The sequence below is a fragment of the Oncorhynchus mykiss genome, chromosome 5 (genome assembly GCF_013265735.2).
Source record: "Oncorhynchus mykiss isolate Arlee chromosome 5, USDA_OmykA_1.1, whole genome shotgun sequence".
NCBI lineage: Eukaryota > Metazoa > Chordata > Actinopteri > Salmoniformes > Salmonidae > Oncorhynchus > Oncorhynchus mykiss.
Genome location: NC_048569.1, coordinates 70,451,146 through 70,469,280, shown reverse-complemented (window position 1 = coordinate 70,469,280; position 18,135 = coordinate 70,451,146). Strand labels below are relative to the sequence as shown.

General features: G+C 43.9%; 1 protein-coding gene across 1 annotated transcript in view; it reads right to left on the bottom strand.

Annotated features, from left to right (window-relative positions):
• Window positions 1-13,816, bottom strand: part of LOC110524461 (inactive N-acetylated-alpha-linked acidic dipeptidase-like protein 2) — a 282,881-nt gene extending 269,065 nt beyond the window's left edge. Inside the window, exon 1 of the mRNA XM_021604123.2 lies at window positions 13,670-13,816. Within this exon, the coding sequence (XP_021459798.2) occupies window positions 13,670-13,712 (43 nt within the window). The 5' untranslated portion in view covers window positions 13,713-13,816. The remainder of the gene's footprint in view (window positions 1-13,669) is intronic.
• Window positions 13,817-18,135: the final 4,319 nt, after the last annotated feature.

Below are 18,135 nucleotides of genomic sequence, written 5' to 3'. Positions count from 1 at the left end.
CTGTGCATGCCCTAGATAGTCAACCATTAGGATCAGGGCTGATTAGGGAGGCCACCGCTCCACTAACCATGGTCACTAGCCATGGTTACGCAGGAGGGTCACAAGGCCAACCAATCAGTCTCTTCCTTATTAATTCTCCTGCATTTCCCGTGGTGCTGGGCCTACCCTGGTTGGCCTGTTATGACCCCACTATTTCGTGGCAACAGAGAGATCTCAAGGGGTGGTCACGAGAGTACTCAGGGAGGTGTGTGGGGGTTTCCATCGGTGCGACTACGGTGGAAAGTCCAGACCAGGTCTCCACTGTGTGCATCCCCTCAGAATATGCCGTTTTGGCTTTTGCCTTCTGTAAGTAGAGGGCGACTAAATGACCACCTCATCGACGGGGGGATTTTGCAATAAATATCCTGGTAGACGCAGCACTTCCCAGGAGTCACGTGTATCCTCTGTCACAGGAGGAGACGGTGGCTATGGAAACATATGTCTCCAAATCCCTGGGGCAGGGATACATTCGGCCCTCCACTTCACCTGTCTCCTCAAGTTTATTTTTTGAGAAGAAGAAGGATGGGGGTCTGCGCCCGTGTATTGACTATCGAGGTATCAATCAGATCACTGTGAGGTACAGCTACTCACTGCCTCTCATCGCCAGTGCGATCGAGTCAATGCACGGGGCGAGCTTCTTCACAAAATTGGATCTCAGGAGCACTTACAACCTGGTGCGTATCCGGGAGGGGGACGAGTGGAAGACGGCATTTAGTACAACCTCAGGGCACAATGAGTACCTCGTCATGCCATACAGGTTGATGAATGCTCCATCAGTCTTCCAGGCCTTTGTTGACGAGATTTTCTGGGAGCTGCACGGGCAGGATGTAGTGGTGTATATCGACGACATTCTGATATACTCCGCTACACGCGCCGAGCATGTGTCCCTGATGCGCAGGGTGCTTGGTCGACTGTTGGAGCATGACCTGTACGTCAAGGATGAGAAATGTCTGTTCTTTCAACAGTCCGTCTCCTTCCTAGGGTACCGCATTTCCACTTCAGGGGTGGAGATGGAGAGTGACCGCATTTCAGCCGTGCGTACTTGGCCAACTCCCACCACGGTAAAGGAAGTACATCGGTTTCTAGGGTTTGCCAACTACTACCGGAGGTTTATCCAGGGTTTTGGTCAGGTAGCAGCTCCCATTACCTCACTGCTGAAGAGGGGACCTGTGCAGCTGCAGTGGTCGGCTGAGGCGGACGGGGCTTTTGGTCACCTGAAGGCTCTGTTAACCTTGGCTCCCTTGCTGGCTCATCCAGATCCCTCTTTGGCGTTCATAGTGGAGGTGGAAGCGTCTGAGGCTGGGATAGGAGCCGTGCTCTCTCAGCGCTCGGGCACACCACCAAAGCTCCGCCCCTGTGCTTTCTTTTCGAAGAAGCTCAGCCCGGCGGAGCGAAACTATGATGTGGGGGACCGGGAGCTGTTGGCTGTTGTCAAGGCTCTGAAGGCGTGGAGACATTAGCTTTAGGGGGCTAAACACCCTTTTCTCATCTGGACTGACCACCGCAATCTGGAGTACATCCGGGCAGCGAGGCAAGGTGGGCCATGTTCTTTACCTGTTTTGTTTTCACTCTGTCCTACAGACCAGGTTCCCAGAACGCTAAGGCAGATGCACTGTCCCGGATGTATGACACAGAGGAGCGGTCCATGGATCACACTCCCATACTTCCGGCCTCTTGCCTGGTGGCACCAGTGGTGTGTGAGCAGGACGCTGGTCGTTGTGGATCGGTTTTCTAAGTCCTGCCGTCTCCTCCCTTTGCCCGGTCTCCCTATGGCCCTACAGACTGCGGAGGCCCTGTTCACTCACGTCTTCCGGCACTATGGGGTGCCTGAGGATATAGTCTCTGATCGGGGTCCCCAGATCATGTCCAGGGTCTGGAGAGCATTCATGGAACATCTGGGGGTCTCGGTCAGCCTCACCTCAGGTTTTCACCCCGAGAGTAACGGGCAGGTGGAGAGAGTAAACCAGGATGTGGGTAGGTTTCTGCGATCATATTTCCAGGACCGGCCGGGGGAGTGAGCTGCGTTCATCCCCTGGGCAGAGATGGCCTAAAACTCACTCCGCCACTCCTCCACTAACCACTCTCCTTTCCAGTGCGTACTGGGGTATCAGCCGGTTCTGGCACCTTGGCCTCAGAGCCAGATTGAAGCTCCTGCGGTGGGCGAATGGTTTAAGCGCTCGGAGGAGACCTGGGACGCCGCCCATGTGCACCTGCAACGGGCCGTGAGGCGGCAGAAGGCGAGCGTTGACCGCCACCGCAATGAGGCCCCGGTGTTCGCACCGGGGGACTGGGTCTGGCTCTCGACCCAAAACCTGCCCCTCCGCCTGCCCTGCGGAAGCTGGGTTCGCGGTTTGTGGGGCCATTCAAAGTCCTGAGGAGACTGAACGAGGTATACTGCAGGATACAGCTTCCCCCAGATTACCATATTAATACCTCGTTCCATGTGTCTCTCCTCAGGCCGGTGGTGGCTGGTCCACTCCAGGAGTCTGAGGTGCGGGAGGTTCCTCTGACCCCTCTGGGTATCGAGGGGGCCCTGACATATGCTGTTCGAGCCATCCTGGACTCGAGGCGTCGGGCGAGGGGCCTTCAGTACCTCGTGGAGTGGGACTGGTACAGACCGGAGGAGAGATGCTGGGTGCCAGTGGAGTTCCACCGTCTCCATCCGGATTGCCCTGCGCCTCGTCCTCCGGGTCATGCCCGAGGTTGGTGTCGGCGCGCTGCTGGAGCTGCGCGTCAAGGGGGGTACTGTCACGACTTCCGCCGAAGTCGTTCCCTCTCTTTATTCAGGCGGCGTTCGGCGGTCGACATCACCGGCCTTCTAGCCATCGCCGATCCACTTTTCATTTTCCATTTGTTTTGTCTTACACACCTGGTTTCAATCCCCCAATTACTTGTTCATTATTTAACCCTCTGTTCCCCCATGTTTGTTTGTGAGTGATTGTTTTTATGTAATACGTTCAGTTTATGTGCGCTCGCTTATTTTGTATTTGTATTTGTCTATTTTGAGTAAAATAAATGTATTTACTCATATCTGCTGTCCTGCACCTGACTCCACTACACCAGCTACACACAGACTACATTACACTTGCATTCCATTTAATTTTTTTGTGAGTTCAACACGCCGTTTCTCTAGAGAGAAATCACATAATTAATGATAAATTGTCAAGAAATATGTGGGACGCTGGTCTGATTTTAAGTTATAGTTTTCATCAGACAAATATTCAACCTAGTTCAGCGCAGAAACTTGGTAATTAACCACAATGGCCATAATCCATTGCGCCTGTTTTTTCCGGTCACGGACAGAGGCAGATACATACACACACAGACCACCTGAGACCACATGAGAGAGGAATGGCACAACACACAACACAATGATGACAGTGATAGAGACAGGTGAAGTAGCTCTACCCGATTGACAGTTGAAGTAGTTCGTAATAAGCAATCTTATTAAGTATGCCCAATCTACCTTGAAGAACTAGTAAAATTATTTAGTCAGCCAGCTAGCTAAGACTAGCCTAGCTAAATATGATATATTCGTTCACAGAGATAATGTTAGATGGTTATCTGGCTTGCTGCTACTGCCTGAGAAGAGATGAGATGATGACTTTAAGGGTTAGAAGTTTATAAAAATAGTACAAAAATGCAGTAATATACACAACTGAAATATTTTCTTAAAGTAATGTGAATACAATATGGTTAATAAGTGACAAGCAGTAATGGGAGTTCACTACCATCATACCACCCTGCATCCCACTACGGGCTTTCCTCTGAATCTTAGCAGGGTTTGTCCTGGTTGGTCCCTGGATGGGACACCAGATGCTGCTGGAAGTGGTGTTGGAGGGCCAGTAGGAGGCACTCTTTCCTCTGGTCTAAAAAAAGAACCCAATGCCACAGGGAAGTGATTGGGGACATTGCCCTGTGTAGGGTACCTTTCGGATGGGACGTTAAACGGGTGTTCTGACTGTCTGTGGTCACTAAAGAGCCCATGGCACTTATTGTAAGAGTAGGGATGTTAACCCCGGTGTCCTGGCTAAATTCCCAATCTGGCTCTCATACCATCATGGCCACCTAATCATCCCCAGCTTCCAAATGGCTTATTCATCCCCTTGCTCTCCCCTGTAACTATTCCCCAGGTCGTGGTTGTAAATGAGAATGTGCTGTCAGTCAACATACCTGGTAAAATAAGGGTAAAATAAATAAAAAACATAACGGAGCTCTAATTAATTGTTTTATTCTGTGTTGTTACAGCATTCAACCCAGTGTCAGGGAAAAGGCATGTGTTGGCTGGTGTAAACTCTAAATTAATTTAAAAGTCATTATTTCATAATGCATTTAATGTGGAAAAAAATGTTTAAACCATAATTAATTTTTAAAGCAAAATGTCCCCATGTTCTTCAAGTGTGATGGGGGAAAATGTGTTACAGTAGGACATTGGGCAGACGCTGAGAGGAAATTGAGTGAAATTACCCAGGTTCCCATTAAATAGGCTGATTTAAAAGTAAATGAAAAATATTTCTCAAATAGTCTCCTTCATCTACAGATGCCGTTTTTTCCCCCTCGAGGCCCCCACACTGGCCCATTTTTTTCCTTGAGGCCCTCACTATTAGCCAGATAATGATAATTTTGCACAAAAAAACCCAAGTTAGACAGGCCCACTATGCTAAAAATGTACCAGCCCATCTGGCATTTGCCCGAAATGCCAGACGGTCAGTCCACCCCTGACTGTACGGCTTTCGCCTCTGCATTTAAATCACTGCTCTGTTTCCTGTTAGCACACCCTGACTCTAAAGTATTCATCTACACTCTACACATGGTATTTTTCTATTCAGTCTTCATGAGACGTCTCAGGGTTTGGGTGTGAAGGTATTGTTCAGTCAAGCAGAATCTTTCCTCCTTCAAATGAAGAAGAACATCCATCAGCACTAAATGATTCATATCAGCTCTTAGTATCAGTTGGCCAGTGGAGGAGCACACACAGCACACTCAGAAATGCACACAAACATACTTTAACTTTCTCTCTCTGAATAGCAGGTGAAGTGTCAATAACGCATTGCTTTTTTGTTGTTTCATCCCTTGTTGATACAGAACTACTCACAGAGAGCAAAGGCACTAACCTACCCAAACATTGGCCATTTTTTATTACTATGCCTCATTCTGGAAAAAAATCTGTTAAATGTTTGAAAGGAAATACATGAATAAATGTTATCTCTTGACCTATTTGCCAACAGATGATAATTAATAACTATAATCACCTGTAGCCATGTTAGATCTCTTAATAATACGAGTTTGGAATGTCACAGCCAGTATCCGCGGTTCATAACACTAGGACCGGATTCCGAATTCATATGTAATTATGGAGGTGGTGGTAACAGCAGATAGGGGAGGTAATTAAATAGAGAGAGACAGAAAACCTCTTCAGAACCAGGCTCTGACTGGAGCTCTGCTCTGCACAGGGGGTGATCAGTGACAAAGCACGCATAAAGATCCAACACATACTGTACACATACTGTACACATACTGTACACTCCATGTCAGACATGTTCCAACTCGTGTTCATTTCTTCCCCATTAAATTCACTAGGCAAGGGATGGTCGCTTCTTTAGACAATGAGGGCCCTGCAGATCACGACAAAATCTCTAACTTGATCTAAATAGGCCTAAAAGAGATATGGGTGGCCTGCCCGAAATTTGGGAGTTAAAGTGCAAGATGCTTGAGACTCATGGGCCCATGCCTAAGCCTTAGTGGTGCTTCCAGTCCCATTAGATCACCCAGTACTTAAGAGACCTGAGAAGGAGCAGCAGAGCCACCTGGGCCCTACTGAACCATGTGCATGGCTGGGTTAAAACCAGTGGATTGTGTCCTGCTCTGTATGCAGGCATGGGCTGATAAACATCCATATTGGCATGTTTTTACCTCAAACGATAAAAGATAAGGCACATAACCCTTTGTCATTTTGCTGAAATGCATCATTGTTTTGTATGGGGCCTTACTAGGCTTTCTCCACAGAATGAGAGAGAATGGGGTTAATAAACACTGTAGCAGAAGAGGAGGGGATGGGGTCGGGGGTTTCTACATATTTAGAACTGTTGCTTTCAACTATTGTAATTTGATCATAGGAGGTAATCAATTAGTCAACATCTTGTAGTGTCTGCTTAATTAATGAGCCCGAGCATGGGACTTGTTTGCATCATTAAAATCTCAAAGTCGTTGTGCGCCAAGTGTTAAGGGAACGCTGTCATTAGGAAAATATCTGTGCTCAAGTGATAATCAATGCTGTTCACTGTCGGGCCTTTTAATCAATGTAGCTGACTAAATCAGATAGGCCCTGTTCTTGTTCTTTCTTTGGGAGCTGTATCTTGTTTCAGTGAAGCTCTCATTTGAGTCTCGTCAGCTAATAAAAGTTTCATAACATGAAAAAATTGTGTTTTGTCTCAACATATGTTTGCAGTTATTAATTATTTGTAATTAACCAACCAACCCTGTATCACATACACAGTAAGTGACAGAGGAGAACAGAGGTAACTGAACTTGATGTACTGACATGCCCTGAGTTACTGTCACGATTTTCGTCCTCCTCTTCTGAGGAGGAGTAGGAAGGATCGGACCAATACGCAGTGTGGTAAGTGTTCTTCATATTTTTTATTAAAACTGAACACCACACAAAATGAAAATGAAACAGTTCCGTGTGGAAAACACAGACACAGAAAATAATCACCCACAACCAAAATGGGGAAAACAGGCTACCTAAGTATGATTCTCAATCAGAGACAACGATCGACAGCTGCCTCTGATTGAGAACTATACCAGGCCACACACAGAAATACAACATAGAAAAAAATAACATAGACTACCCACCCCAACTCACACCCTGACCAAACTAACACAAAGACATAAAGGAACTAAGGTCAGAATGTGACAGTTACTACATGGGGACTTATAGGTAATTCATCATGGTTTGTTAATAGGGAGAACAAGTAAAGTAATATCTACATTACCATGTCAAATTCAGTCATCAGTAAAAAAGAACAGGACAAATCCCTCTCATCTCTACCTTATAGTATTCTGACACAACAATCTGCATTCCTTATGGAGGATGAGGACACCTCTTATAAAGCACACAGTGCGTTTCAACAAGAAAATGTAAACGTACACACTTTTTGTGGAAATTTTATTCTTTCTATAGTTACTCTGCTACAACAGTTAGTTATGAATGAATGGTACAGTATAAACATGATGACAGGAGCTTGTATGCTTTTGTACTGTACATAAAATGCTTTTCCATGGACAAATGTTAAGCCTGTTCCTCCTCTAGCAGCAATCCTGATGTGTGAGTGACTGAGTGCCAGTTAAGCCAAAATCCCTGACCCCCTGACCCCAGCTCTGGATGGGGGCTGGCTGTCTCCCTCCACGTGTTCAGCGGCGATCAGCCATGGCATAGCAGGCAGCGCTGACTCTATCGACACACCAATAAATCTGCCTGAGGAGTTCATGAACTGCACTGCAGGAAACCCAGGACAAACCAGGGAGTGGTAGCTACAGCACATTAACAACTGACAGAAATTACACAGAGAAAATGCATGAATAAAGAAGCAGACATCTGTCTACGTCAACGGTCAATCCTGTGTTCTATATCTTGACTGCGCTGAGAAGTAAGGTCTTAGATCAGTGGCTGCTGTGTTTGAAAAGACTTGGTAGTCTGCCGTGACATTTAAGCGGTGCATCAGTGATGCATGTGACTGTTCCAATGGTTTGACTGAGAGCCACTGTCATGTTTATAGACACTGGGTTAACTGGGACATGCCAGGCCAGTGAGTATTTGTAAATTAAATAAACTAAGGGCTGAATTCAATCTGTATCGCAGAAGTATTGCAGAAGATCCAACTGCATTCATGGTAAACGTGAATGCATCTGTTGGCTGTTAAGATATGGGGACAAGGTTAGTGTTAGGACATAGACAAACACACTATCCAGAATACACTTCCACACTTCATTCCCCTAGGGGGCAGCAGCAGCCTTGTCTAGGTGTTGAGCCTGGTTGATAAGCACATCAGGTGCTGCCAATTAGCATGATCGCCAGTCAGTGTCACAACTGGCAAGCCATGAGGCTGCTGAGTTTGTTTGGTGGCCTTTTGTTTCTTTTTAAGTCTTTAGTCCGGGCATGCCTTTGGTATTTTTCCTTTTTGTATGTTTATTTTCGTCACCATCTGAACACCTAATAATCTGCTTGGACTGGTCTACCAAGAGGTCAAGACGGAGATGACCCTAAACTTGATAAGTTGCTGTCTCCCTGGGCACATTTACATCCAACACGGTTCTCAAACTCTGATTTCTCACATACTGTAAATGCACACATTCATTCAGATTACATACCAGTTAACTAGGCCTAAAACCCCTAGATTAGTGAGTGCCACAATATTAGCAGGCTAGTTATTTGGTTTGTAACACACCTCAATCACGATACTTCTGCGATACAGATTAAATCCAGCACTAAAGCAGATGAACACCTCTTTGTTGGAGAGAGAAAATTGCTGCCCTTAAATCCATTCGCTCTGTGGAGTAGAGAGAAAGCAAGGGAAAATGCACTGACTTCTCAATAAAATACTCTTCTGTTGACCTTTCTTTAGCTGACAAATTGAGAAGGGCCAGATCAGTCTTTCCCCTCATGTTTGAGCGAACACATGACATCAGAATGTGTCTTCGTTTTGATCTTGGAGCTACAGTACATCCACACATCCATAGTCAGCCAATGACCACTCTCATTGAGCATGAAAACAGTTTGCATGCCTTCCCAGGGGTTAGTGTGTACAGATGAGTCAGATTAGGCTTCAATGTGAACATGCTCTAAATTTGAGTAACTAGGCCCATTGGAAGGACTTGTGAGATAAAACACATTAAACACATCCTGTACAGCTGTATCTGTTTAAATTGACATATTTAAATACTCGCCGCAAAGGGGGATAAAGAAGACATGGACTAAAAGAGGCTTAGCACTTATTTTATGGACCGAGAAGGAAATGACAGGGCCTAACATACATACGCTGTTCAAATATCCATTTACGTGCCATTCCACGTTTCCAAGCAACATTTCTATTCCTGGTTCAGGCTCCACTACAAAAACTTGACAAATAAATGATAGCCTCTGGATGTTTTCCTCCTTCAAAGAGTGGATTCATGCGGGCAAGGCCGACCCTGGGCATAAGCGTCATACAGTGAATTCGGAAAGTATTCAGACTACTTGACTTTTTTCACATTTTGTTATGTTATAGCCTTATTCTAAAATTTATTATATTGTATTTTTTCCTCATCAATCTACACACAATGCCCCACAATGACAGAGCAAAAAAACTTTTTTTACATTTATTTTGAAAATTTATAAAACATTCTAAACTGAAATATGACAATTACATAACTATTCAGACCATTTACTCAGCACTTGGTGAAAGCACCTTTGGCAGTGATTACAGCCTCTATGACACTACAAGCTTGGCACACCTATATTTGGGGAGGTTCTCCCATTCTTCTCAGCAGATCCTCTTAAGCTCTGTCAGATTGGATGGGGAGTGTCGCTGCAAAGCTATTTTCAAGTCTCTCCAGAGATGTTTGATCGGGTTCAAGTCCGGGCTCTGGCTGGGCCACTCAAGGACATTCAGAGACTTGTCCCGAAACCACTCCTGCGTTGTCTTGGCTGTGGGCTTAGGGTCGTTGTCCTGTTGGAAGGTGAACCTTCGCCCCCAGTCTGAGGTCCTGAGCATTCTGGAGCAGGTTTTCATCAAGAACCACTCTGTACTTTGCTCAGTTCATCTTTCCCTCGATCCTTACTAGTCTCCCAGTCCCTGCCATTGAAAATAATCCCCACAGCATGATGCTGCCACAGCCATGCTTCACCGGAGGGATAGTGCCAGGTTTCCTTAAGACGTGACACTTGGCATTCAGGCCAAAGAGTTCAATCTTGGTTTCATGAGACCGGAGAATCTTGTTTCTCATGGTCTGAGAGTCTTTAGGTGCCTTTTGGAAAACTCCAAGTGGGCTGACATGTGCCTTTTACTGAGGAGTGGGTTCTGTCTGGCCACTCTACCATAAAGGACAGATTGGTGGAGTGCTGCAGAGATGGTTGTCCTTCTGGAAGGTTCTGCCATCTCAACAGAGGAACTCTGGAGCTCTGTCAGAGTGACCATTGGGTTCTTCGTCAGCTCCCTAACCAAGGCCCTTCTTCCCCGATTGCTCAGTTTGGCTGGTCCGCCAGCTCTAGGAAGAGTCTTGGTGGTTCTAAACTTCTTCCATTTAAGAATGATGGAGGCCACTGTGTTCTTGGGGACCTTCAGTGTTGCAGAAATGTTTTGGTACCCTTCCCTAGATCTGTGCCTCGACCCAATCCTGTCTCAGAGCTCTACGGACAATTCCTTTGACCTCATGGCTTAGTTTTTGGTCTGACATGCACTGTAGACAGGTGTGTGCCTTTCCAAATCATGTCCAATCAATTTAATTTACCGCGGGTGGACTCCAAACAAGTTGTAGAAACGGAAACAAGATGCACCTGAGCTCAGTTTTGAGTCAATAGCAAAGGGTCTGAATATTTCACCTCGTCATTATGGGCTGTTGTATGTAGATTGCTGAAAATAGTTTTTTGATCAATTTTAGAATAAGGCTGTAACGTAACAACATTTTGAAAAAGTCAAGGGGTCTGAATACTTTCCAAATGCACTGTACGCGGTCACCTAAGACCCCTGGCCGCTAGGAGGACCCCCCCCCCCACTAAAAAAAAAAAAATCAGTCTGGGTCTCAGAATAGTAGAAAACACATTTGGATGTGCATCAAGAGTTTTCCTCTTGTTATATCAGTCACTGATATTCACTCAATTATCCCATGTCAACATTTTTAGATTGGTACTGTCACGTTCTGACCTCTATTTCCTTTGTTTTGTATTTATTTAGTATGGTCAGGGCGTGAGTTGGGTGGGCAGTCTGTTTGTTTTTCTATGTTTTGGGGTATTTCTTTGTTTCGGCCTAGTATGGTTCTCAATCAGAGGCAGGTGTCATTAGTTGTCTCTGATTGAGAATCATACTTAGGTAGCCTGGGTTGCACTGTTTGTTTGTGGATGATTGTCTATGTTAGTGGCTTGTGTCAGCACAGGTCTCATTTTGTAGCTTCACGGTCGTATTTGGTTTATTGTTTTTTGTTACTCTTTGTATAGTGTTCAGTGTTCTCTTTATTAAAAATTCACTATGAACACATACCACGACGCATATTGGTCCTCTGATCCTTCTCGCCTCTCCTCTTCAGATGAAGAGGAGGAAGACCATGACAGGTACGAAGTACCGAGGGGCCCTGACCTGCAGGGGGCCCCAATTGATTTTGTTAGTCACTCTCACTCAGATATCATATTAACATTTTATAAGTCATGGCAAAATGTGCAGAATTCCTGGAAATTAGCTGTAAAACAGTAAAAAATCTGTTAGAAAATTGCAGAATGTTCTCTCTATCCCATAGCAAAATGTGTAGAATTGCAGGAAATTCAATTTAAAACGTTCTGTCAGTAGTGTATGACAAGACCAAATGCAGGTACCAAAGAGGCACAGCTCAGAGGTATCAGTTTGCCTTTGTAAGCTAGCGGACGCGCGATGAGGCCTGTCCTTATCAATGTCTGATGATAATAAAGAGCGTTCTCTCTGCTGGGCAGATAACAAAGAGCTTTCCCAAGCCAGCTAAGATACCAGGCTGTAGCGTAGCTGGCCTCCCTGCTCCATTGTTACTGAAAAGACACATCTGATCACATTTCAAAAGAAAAGGTGAACACCAGATAATGTATGATCTCTCTGGAAAGTTGAGAAAAATTCATGCCAAAGGTAAGACTAAACTTCTGACCTGGTGCTCTTTCTAATGCAGAGTGGCAGAGTGTCTGAAATGTATTATTGAGCACTATCTCATTGATATTATGCAAACACAATACCATAGCCAACAACCAGACTACAAAATGGAACATTCTGCCAGGGGAGTACAATAACGTTATACTCTCATTGTAATGTGACCCTAAAACGCGACCTGCATCTCACAAGCAAACACACCACACGTACAACCTAAACTGACATTTAGCTCCCAGCTCCGTGCCTTCATGTGAATTATTATAAGTGGTTTAGTTATGATAGAGGAGAGTAAATTTGCATTCAGAAACGAATCAAGTATCCACCTTTGACCCCAGTGGGCGAGGAGAAGACAGCACAATGTGTTTTTTCAATCTAACAAGTGTAGACAATGTGACCTGGGTCCTAAAAAGAAACCCAGTGAAATGTGCTCTCCACTCTTCTCCCCTCAGCCTCACCACTGACTGTCCACCTAGGAGATTAAGCCAGCTGAATGAATGTGCTACCTGGTTGGAATGCCAACGCTGGGCTGAAGAACAGCTTACTGTACAGGCACCTCCACAGGACGAAATTAGAACAAGACAGGAGCCTCTATCAAAAAAAGAGTCTTAAAATAGACTACAAATCCACACAATTCCAGGGAAGCTTTATTATGCATTCATATAATTAAAACACAGTAGAAAAATAATGGAAAATATTCAAGACCCACTTTGAAAACAGTGGGTCCTTCATAGACAAGTGGGTCCTTCATATACAAGTTGGCCCATTGACAGGAATACAGAATGTAATGTTTTCTGTAAATAAAACTATGAGTCAAGCATCTTGAACCACTCAGGACATCTCCAATATAAGAGTATATGTAGTGAAAGAAAGAGAAGCTCAGCTAGCAACACAAAGCAAGTGTACGGACACAGATTGTAACAGATAAGAACAGCAAGAGAGAGGTGAAGCCAAATTCAGACAGGTCTTACTGTTACTAAAATGGCTTATACTTTATTTCACGGTCCTGTTTCACCTGTTTGCCTGGTATTTGCATTTGCATGGTACCAATGGGTACTTAAAGAATGTAGTACAATAGTAACTCGCTGGTACCAAATAGTCTGTAATATTGCTTGTTTTAATCAATCCTAAAGAAGCAAAAGAACAGAGTAATTATGAAGTTATTATTGAGTAATTGACAATTCACCCTGTAATTCCAAGTAAATACCAGGTAAATAAATAATGGACTGTCAAATTTAGCTTAACCACTATATCATTGAATTGTCTCAAATGACTGGATGTTGATTGTGAAATTTTTGTCAGTTAAAATGTATAACGGAGTAGCAAACCATATCCCTTGTTACAGCCAGCCAGCCAGCCAGCCAGCCAGCCAGCCAGCCAGCCAGCCAGCCAGCCAGCCAGCCAGCCAGCAGAAGCACCTGTTTTTTTTTAATCCTACAGCCAGCTTGTGGGTTGCTTCTCTCCTCCAGCAGAGAGTGCCAGCAAGAGGAGAGACAGAATAACGCTAGCGCTCGTCTTTTTCAAACCTCCTACCTTCCTCATATGAATGTTATTAAACACAAAAAGTAGCTCCTCTCTCTTCAGAGAGCCAGCAACCAGTAACAAACAGAGCATTGCATGCGGCTGGCGGTCTAACAGATCCAGGAAATAGAGGAGCGGCTGTTGCTCCAGCAAACTTCTCCTATTCAGGGAAAGCAGTACACAGACGAGGAGCTGCATTCAATGGATCGATCAGATCGTGGCACAAACAGTGTGGCAATATAATCATTTACCTTGCAGGGCTGGGTCGCTAGAATATCCATGTGTGTCTCCCATTGTTCATTCCCTGTTTGTGTGAGTCCAGGGACAGGGAAATAGGTTATCTAATAGGCTCCCATGTAACTGCCGTCCTCCCGACCAAGCTGTAACACTAGAAAGGCTTTCTTATGTACAGACATTAGCATAGGTTGCTTCCTGGCTCACCTGTACTAATCTAACCTGTTCTGCTGTTGATTGACATCACTTCCTCCTCATTGCTGTATACTGGACCCACCTGTTATACAGGTATAAGCAGCAAAGCTACTCTATTGTGTTGTGAAGGTATCAGATTTCACTTTCATATATATAAATATATATATATATATATAAAAAGAAAACATTCACTTGTGCGTCATATGTTCATCATGTTTAAACTCTGAGAATGTTTTCCCTTCTTAGAAGCAAAGAGATGAGGAATTTATTAAAGGATTTAATGTTTGTAGCAGTCAGTAATACAACCAACATGTTTTCCCCCATGTACATTTCAACCTCCTATATGCGAGGGATTTTTACCCGCAAGCACAATGGAAAGGATAAAACCGCTAATACAGCTTTGTGCCAGTCTATGGGACTGTCCCACACTAATCCAAACAAAAGCAGACGATTTGTTGACAATCAAAGTATCTTTGAAACAACATCATCTACAAGTCTATATCGTAATTTGTCAAAGGACAGGTTGATTAATCCATAGAACCTTGAGGGTTTACAAAATACCAAGGTTTTATCTGATTGCCACCCAATTTCAAATACACATAGATAAAGTTCAGTCACCACTTTCTTGTAAAAAAGGAACGTCTGTGTTAGATATGTGTTAGAACAGCGATACCAATGGGAGAGCTTGCCGTTTCTTATCTTACATTCAATTATCAACTTGTGAAATTCATGAGGATATGTAAACTGAAACCATTTTCCTATTAGGAACAATGATATTTTGGGGGGATGCCAACAATGGGCAATATTAAAATGTGGAATGACAAAGAAAATTGGCAAATATTACACTATGGTCTATTAGGAAGGAATCCATTGAGAAAGAGCACATAAAGAAACCATTTCAGTAGTGCTAGAGTCTTGGCAGGGGAGATCAAAGCCCACTCCATATGGTGATAATAATTATCATCAAAGCTCTTTGGCTCAATAATTGTCACTTAATATGCATTTAATTATCAACAGATCAATACCCACAGGGTGAAGAGCATTGACTATAGCGGCACAGCCAACATGGTGGTAACAAATGAAAAAACTGAGACAAAGTAAAATTTTGTTTTCCTACTCTGGGCTAACTCTGTGGATCAATGTGAGCACACTCCCAGAGATGGGTGCCACTGTGAGGGCATGTGTTTGAAGGCAATATATCATTGGCGGCTGTTAAAATCCCCTTCATCAATCCAGGAGTCTAGGGCATGCCAATTGAGGTCCATTACACTGGTTGACTTTCCATTTACCACACACAGGCTTTGTTAAACATGCTGAGCAAACATTTAGGTCCAAGATGTTGCTGACTTGAATAAAAGATAAAGGAAATACAAGTAAGCCACAACACAGACATCTATGGACATACTGTATGCTGTGCTGCTTTACCAGATAGACATCAACTGCTGTCTGACAAAATTGAATGAACATAATCCCACAATTCCAACCAAAATGCAATATTCTCAGCTATTGTAATGGATGTATATCTAAAGTGGGTACATCTACAACTGTAGCTATTGTAGTTTATGTAATACACATGGGACACATATACAGTGCCCTGCGAAAGTATTCGGCCTCCTTGAACTTTGCGACCTTTTGCCACATTTCAGGCTTCAAACATAAAGATATAAAACTGTATTTTTTTGTGAAGAATCAACAACAAGTGGGACACAATCATGAAGTGGAACGACATTTATTGGATATTTCAAACTTTTTTAACAAATCAAAAACTGAACAATTGGGCGTGCAAAATTATTCAGCCCCCTTAAGTTAATACTTTGTAGCGCCACCTTTTGCTGCGATTACAGCTGTAAGTCGCTTGGGGTATGTCTCTATCAGTTTTGCACATCGAGAGACTGAAATGTTTTCCCATTCCTCCTTGCAAAACAGCTCGAGCTCAGTGAGGTTGGATGGAGAGCATTTGTGAACAGCAGTTTTCAGTTCTTTCCACAGATTCTCGATTGGATTCAGGTCTGGACTTTGACTTGGCCATTCTAACACCTGGATATGTTTATTTTTGAACCATTCCATTGTAGATTTTGCTTTATGTTTTGGATCATTGTCTTGTTGGAAGACAAATCTCCGTCCCAGTCTCAGGTCTTTTGCAGACTCCATCAGGTTTTCTTCCAGAATGGTCCTGTATTTGGCTCCATCCATCTTTCCATCAATTTTAACCATCTTCCCTGTCCCTGCTGAAGAAAAGCAGGCCCAAACCATGATGCTGCCACCACCATGTTTGACAGAGGGTATGGTGTGTTCAGGGTGATGAGCTGTGTTGCTTTTACGCCAAACGTCTTGCATTGTTGCCAAAAAGTTCAATTTTGGTTTCATCTGACCAGAGCACCTTCTTCCACATGTTTGGTGTGTCTCCCAGGTGGCTTGTGGCAAACTTTAAACGACACTTTTTATGGATATCTTTAAGAAATGGCTTTCTTCTTGCCACTCTTCCATAAAGGCCAGATTTGTGCAATATACGACTGATTGTTGTCCTATGGACAGAGTCTCCCACCTCAGCTGTAGATCTCTGCAGTTCATCCAGAGTGATCATGGGCCTCTTGGCTGCATCTCTGATCAGTCTTCTCCTTGTATGAGCTGAAAGTTTAGAGGGACGGCCAGGTCTTGGTAGATTTGCAGTGGTCTGATACTCCTTCCATTTCAATATTATCGCTTGCACAGTGCTCCTTGGGATGTTTAAAGCTTGGGAAATCTTTTTGTATCCAAATCCGGCTTTAAACGTCTTCACAACAGTATCTCGGACCTGCCTGGTGTGTTCCTTGTTCTTCATGATGCTCTCTGCGCTTTTGACGGACCTCTGAGACTATCACAGTGCAGGTGCATTTATACGGAGACTTGATTACACACAGGTGGATTGTATTTATCATCATTAGTCATTTAGGTCAACATTGGATCATTCAGAGATCCTCACTGAACTTCTGGAGAGAGTTTGCTGCACTGAAAGTAAAGGGGCTGAATAATTTTGCACGCCCAATTTTTCAGTTTTTGATTTGTTAAAAAAGTTTGAAATATCCAATAAATGTCGTTCCACTTCATGATTGTGTCCCACTTGTTGTTGATTCTTCACAAAAAAATACAGTTTTATATCTTTATGTTTGAAGCCTGAAATGTGGCAAAAGGTCGCAAAGTTCAAGGGGGCCGAATACTTTCGCAAGGCACTGTATGCCTTCATGTGCTGGTGCCTCAGATAAGAGGTGCAGGGATTGAACAGGATCTCTAAGTACTGTAATGTATGTGGTTCTCTGAGTGGATTCGAAAGCCACAAAAAGGCTTTAAACCCCAAGGACAACCTTCAACCAGCTGAGTGAAGGCAAGACCATATGGTAATAGCATCGATAGATTGTTTTCTTGTATGTAATGGGTATAGTTGATTAGACAACAATCAACACACAATGAGAGAGGAATTTCACCTTTACAACTCAACTGTACTATCGGAGACTAGACTGCTCTCTGAATGCAACATTTTGATGTGAGGAATGGCCATTCATGGATGGATTTAACAAGCAAGCCTTGAGATCTGCCTCAGTCCATACATCCTACAGTACATTAATGAGCACGTCATGAATGCAGTCTGCCTCTCTCTTCCCCAATCCATACTTTCATTCATTCTCTCCCCTCTTCCCCTCACTCACTTTTCTGAGAGCTGAGAGTATGGGGCAAAGATATGTGAAAATGCTATTGTACTTTGACAAGCCCCCAGTGAATTTCTGAACGCTAAATGTGACAAATCTTAAACTCTTATTCTGCCTGAATATGTCTCTACTAGGCAACCAACAGCATAATCTGACAGCTCATTGAGGGCAACCTCATATTTGCAGCTCAGAATCATAATTTAGCATTAACATATCAAAACTGAAAAGCACTGATAATGTAACGGCTGTTGGTGGAAGAAGGTGAGGACCAAGGTGCAGCGTGGTACGTGTTCATCTTTTATTAGTTGAACTGATCACTGAATAGCAAAACAACAAAGAGCACAACCAAAACAGTTCTGTCTGGTGCAGACACAAAACCAGAAAGGAACTACCCACAAAACCCAGGTGGGAAAAGGCTACCAAAGTATGGTTCTCAATCAGAGACAACGATAGACAGCTGCCTCTGATTGAGAACCACACCCGGCCAAACAACAAAGAAATCCAAAACATAGAAAATGAACATAGAATGCCCACCCTAGTCACACCCTGGCCTAACCAAAATAGAGAATAAAAGCCTCTCTATGGCCAGGGCATGACAGATAAAT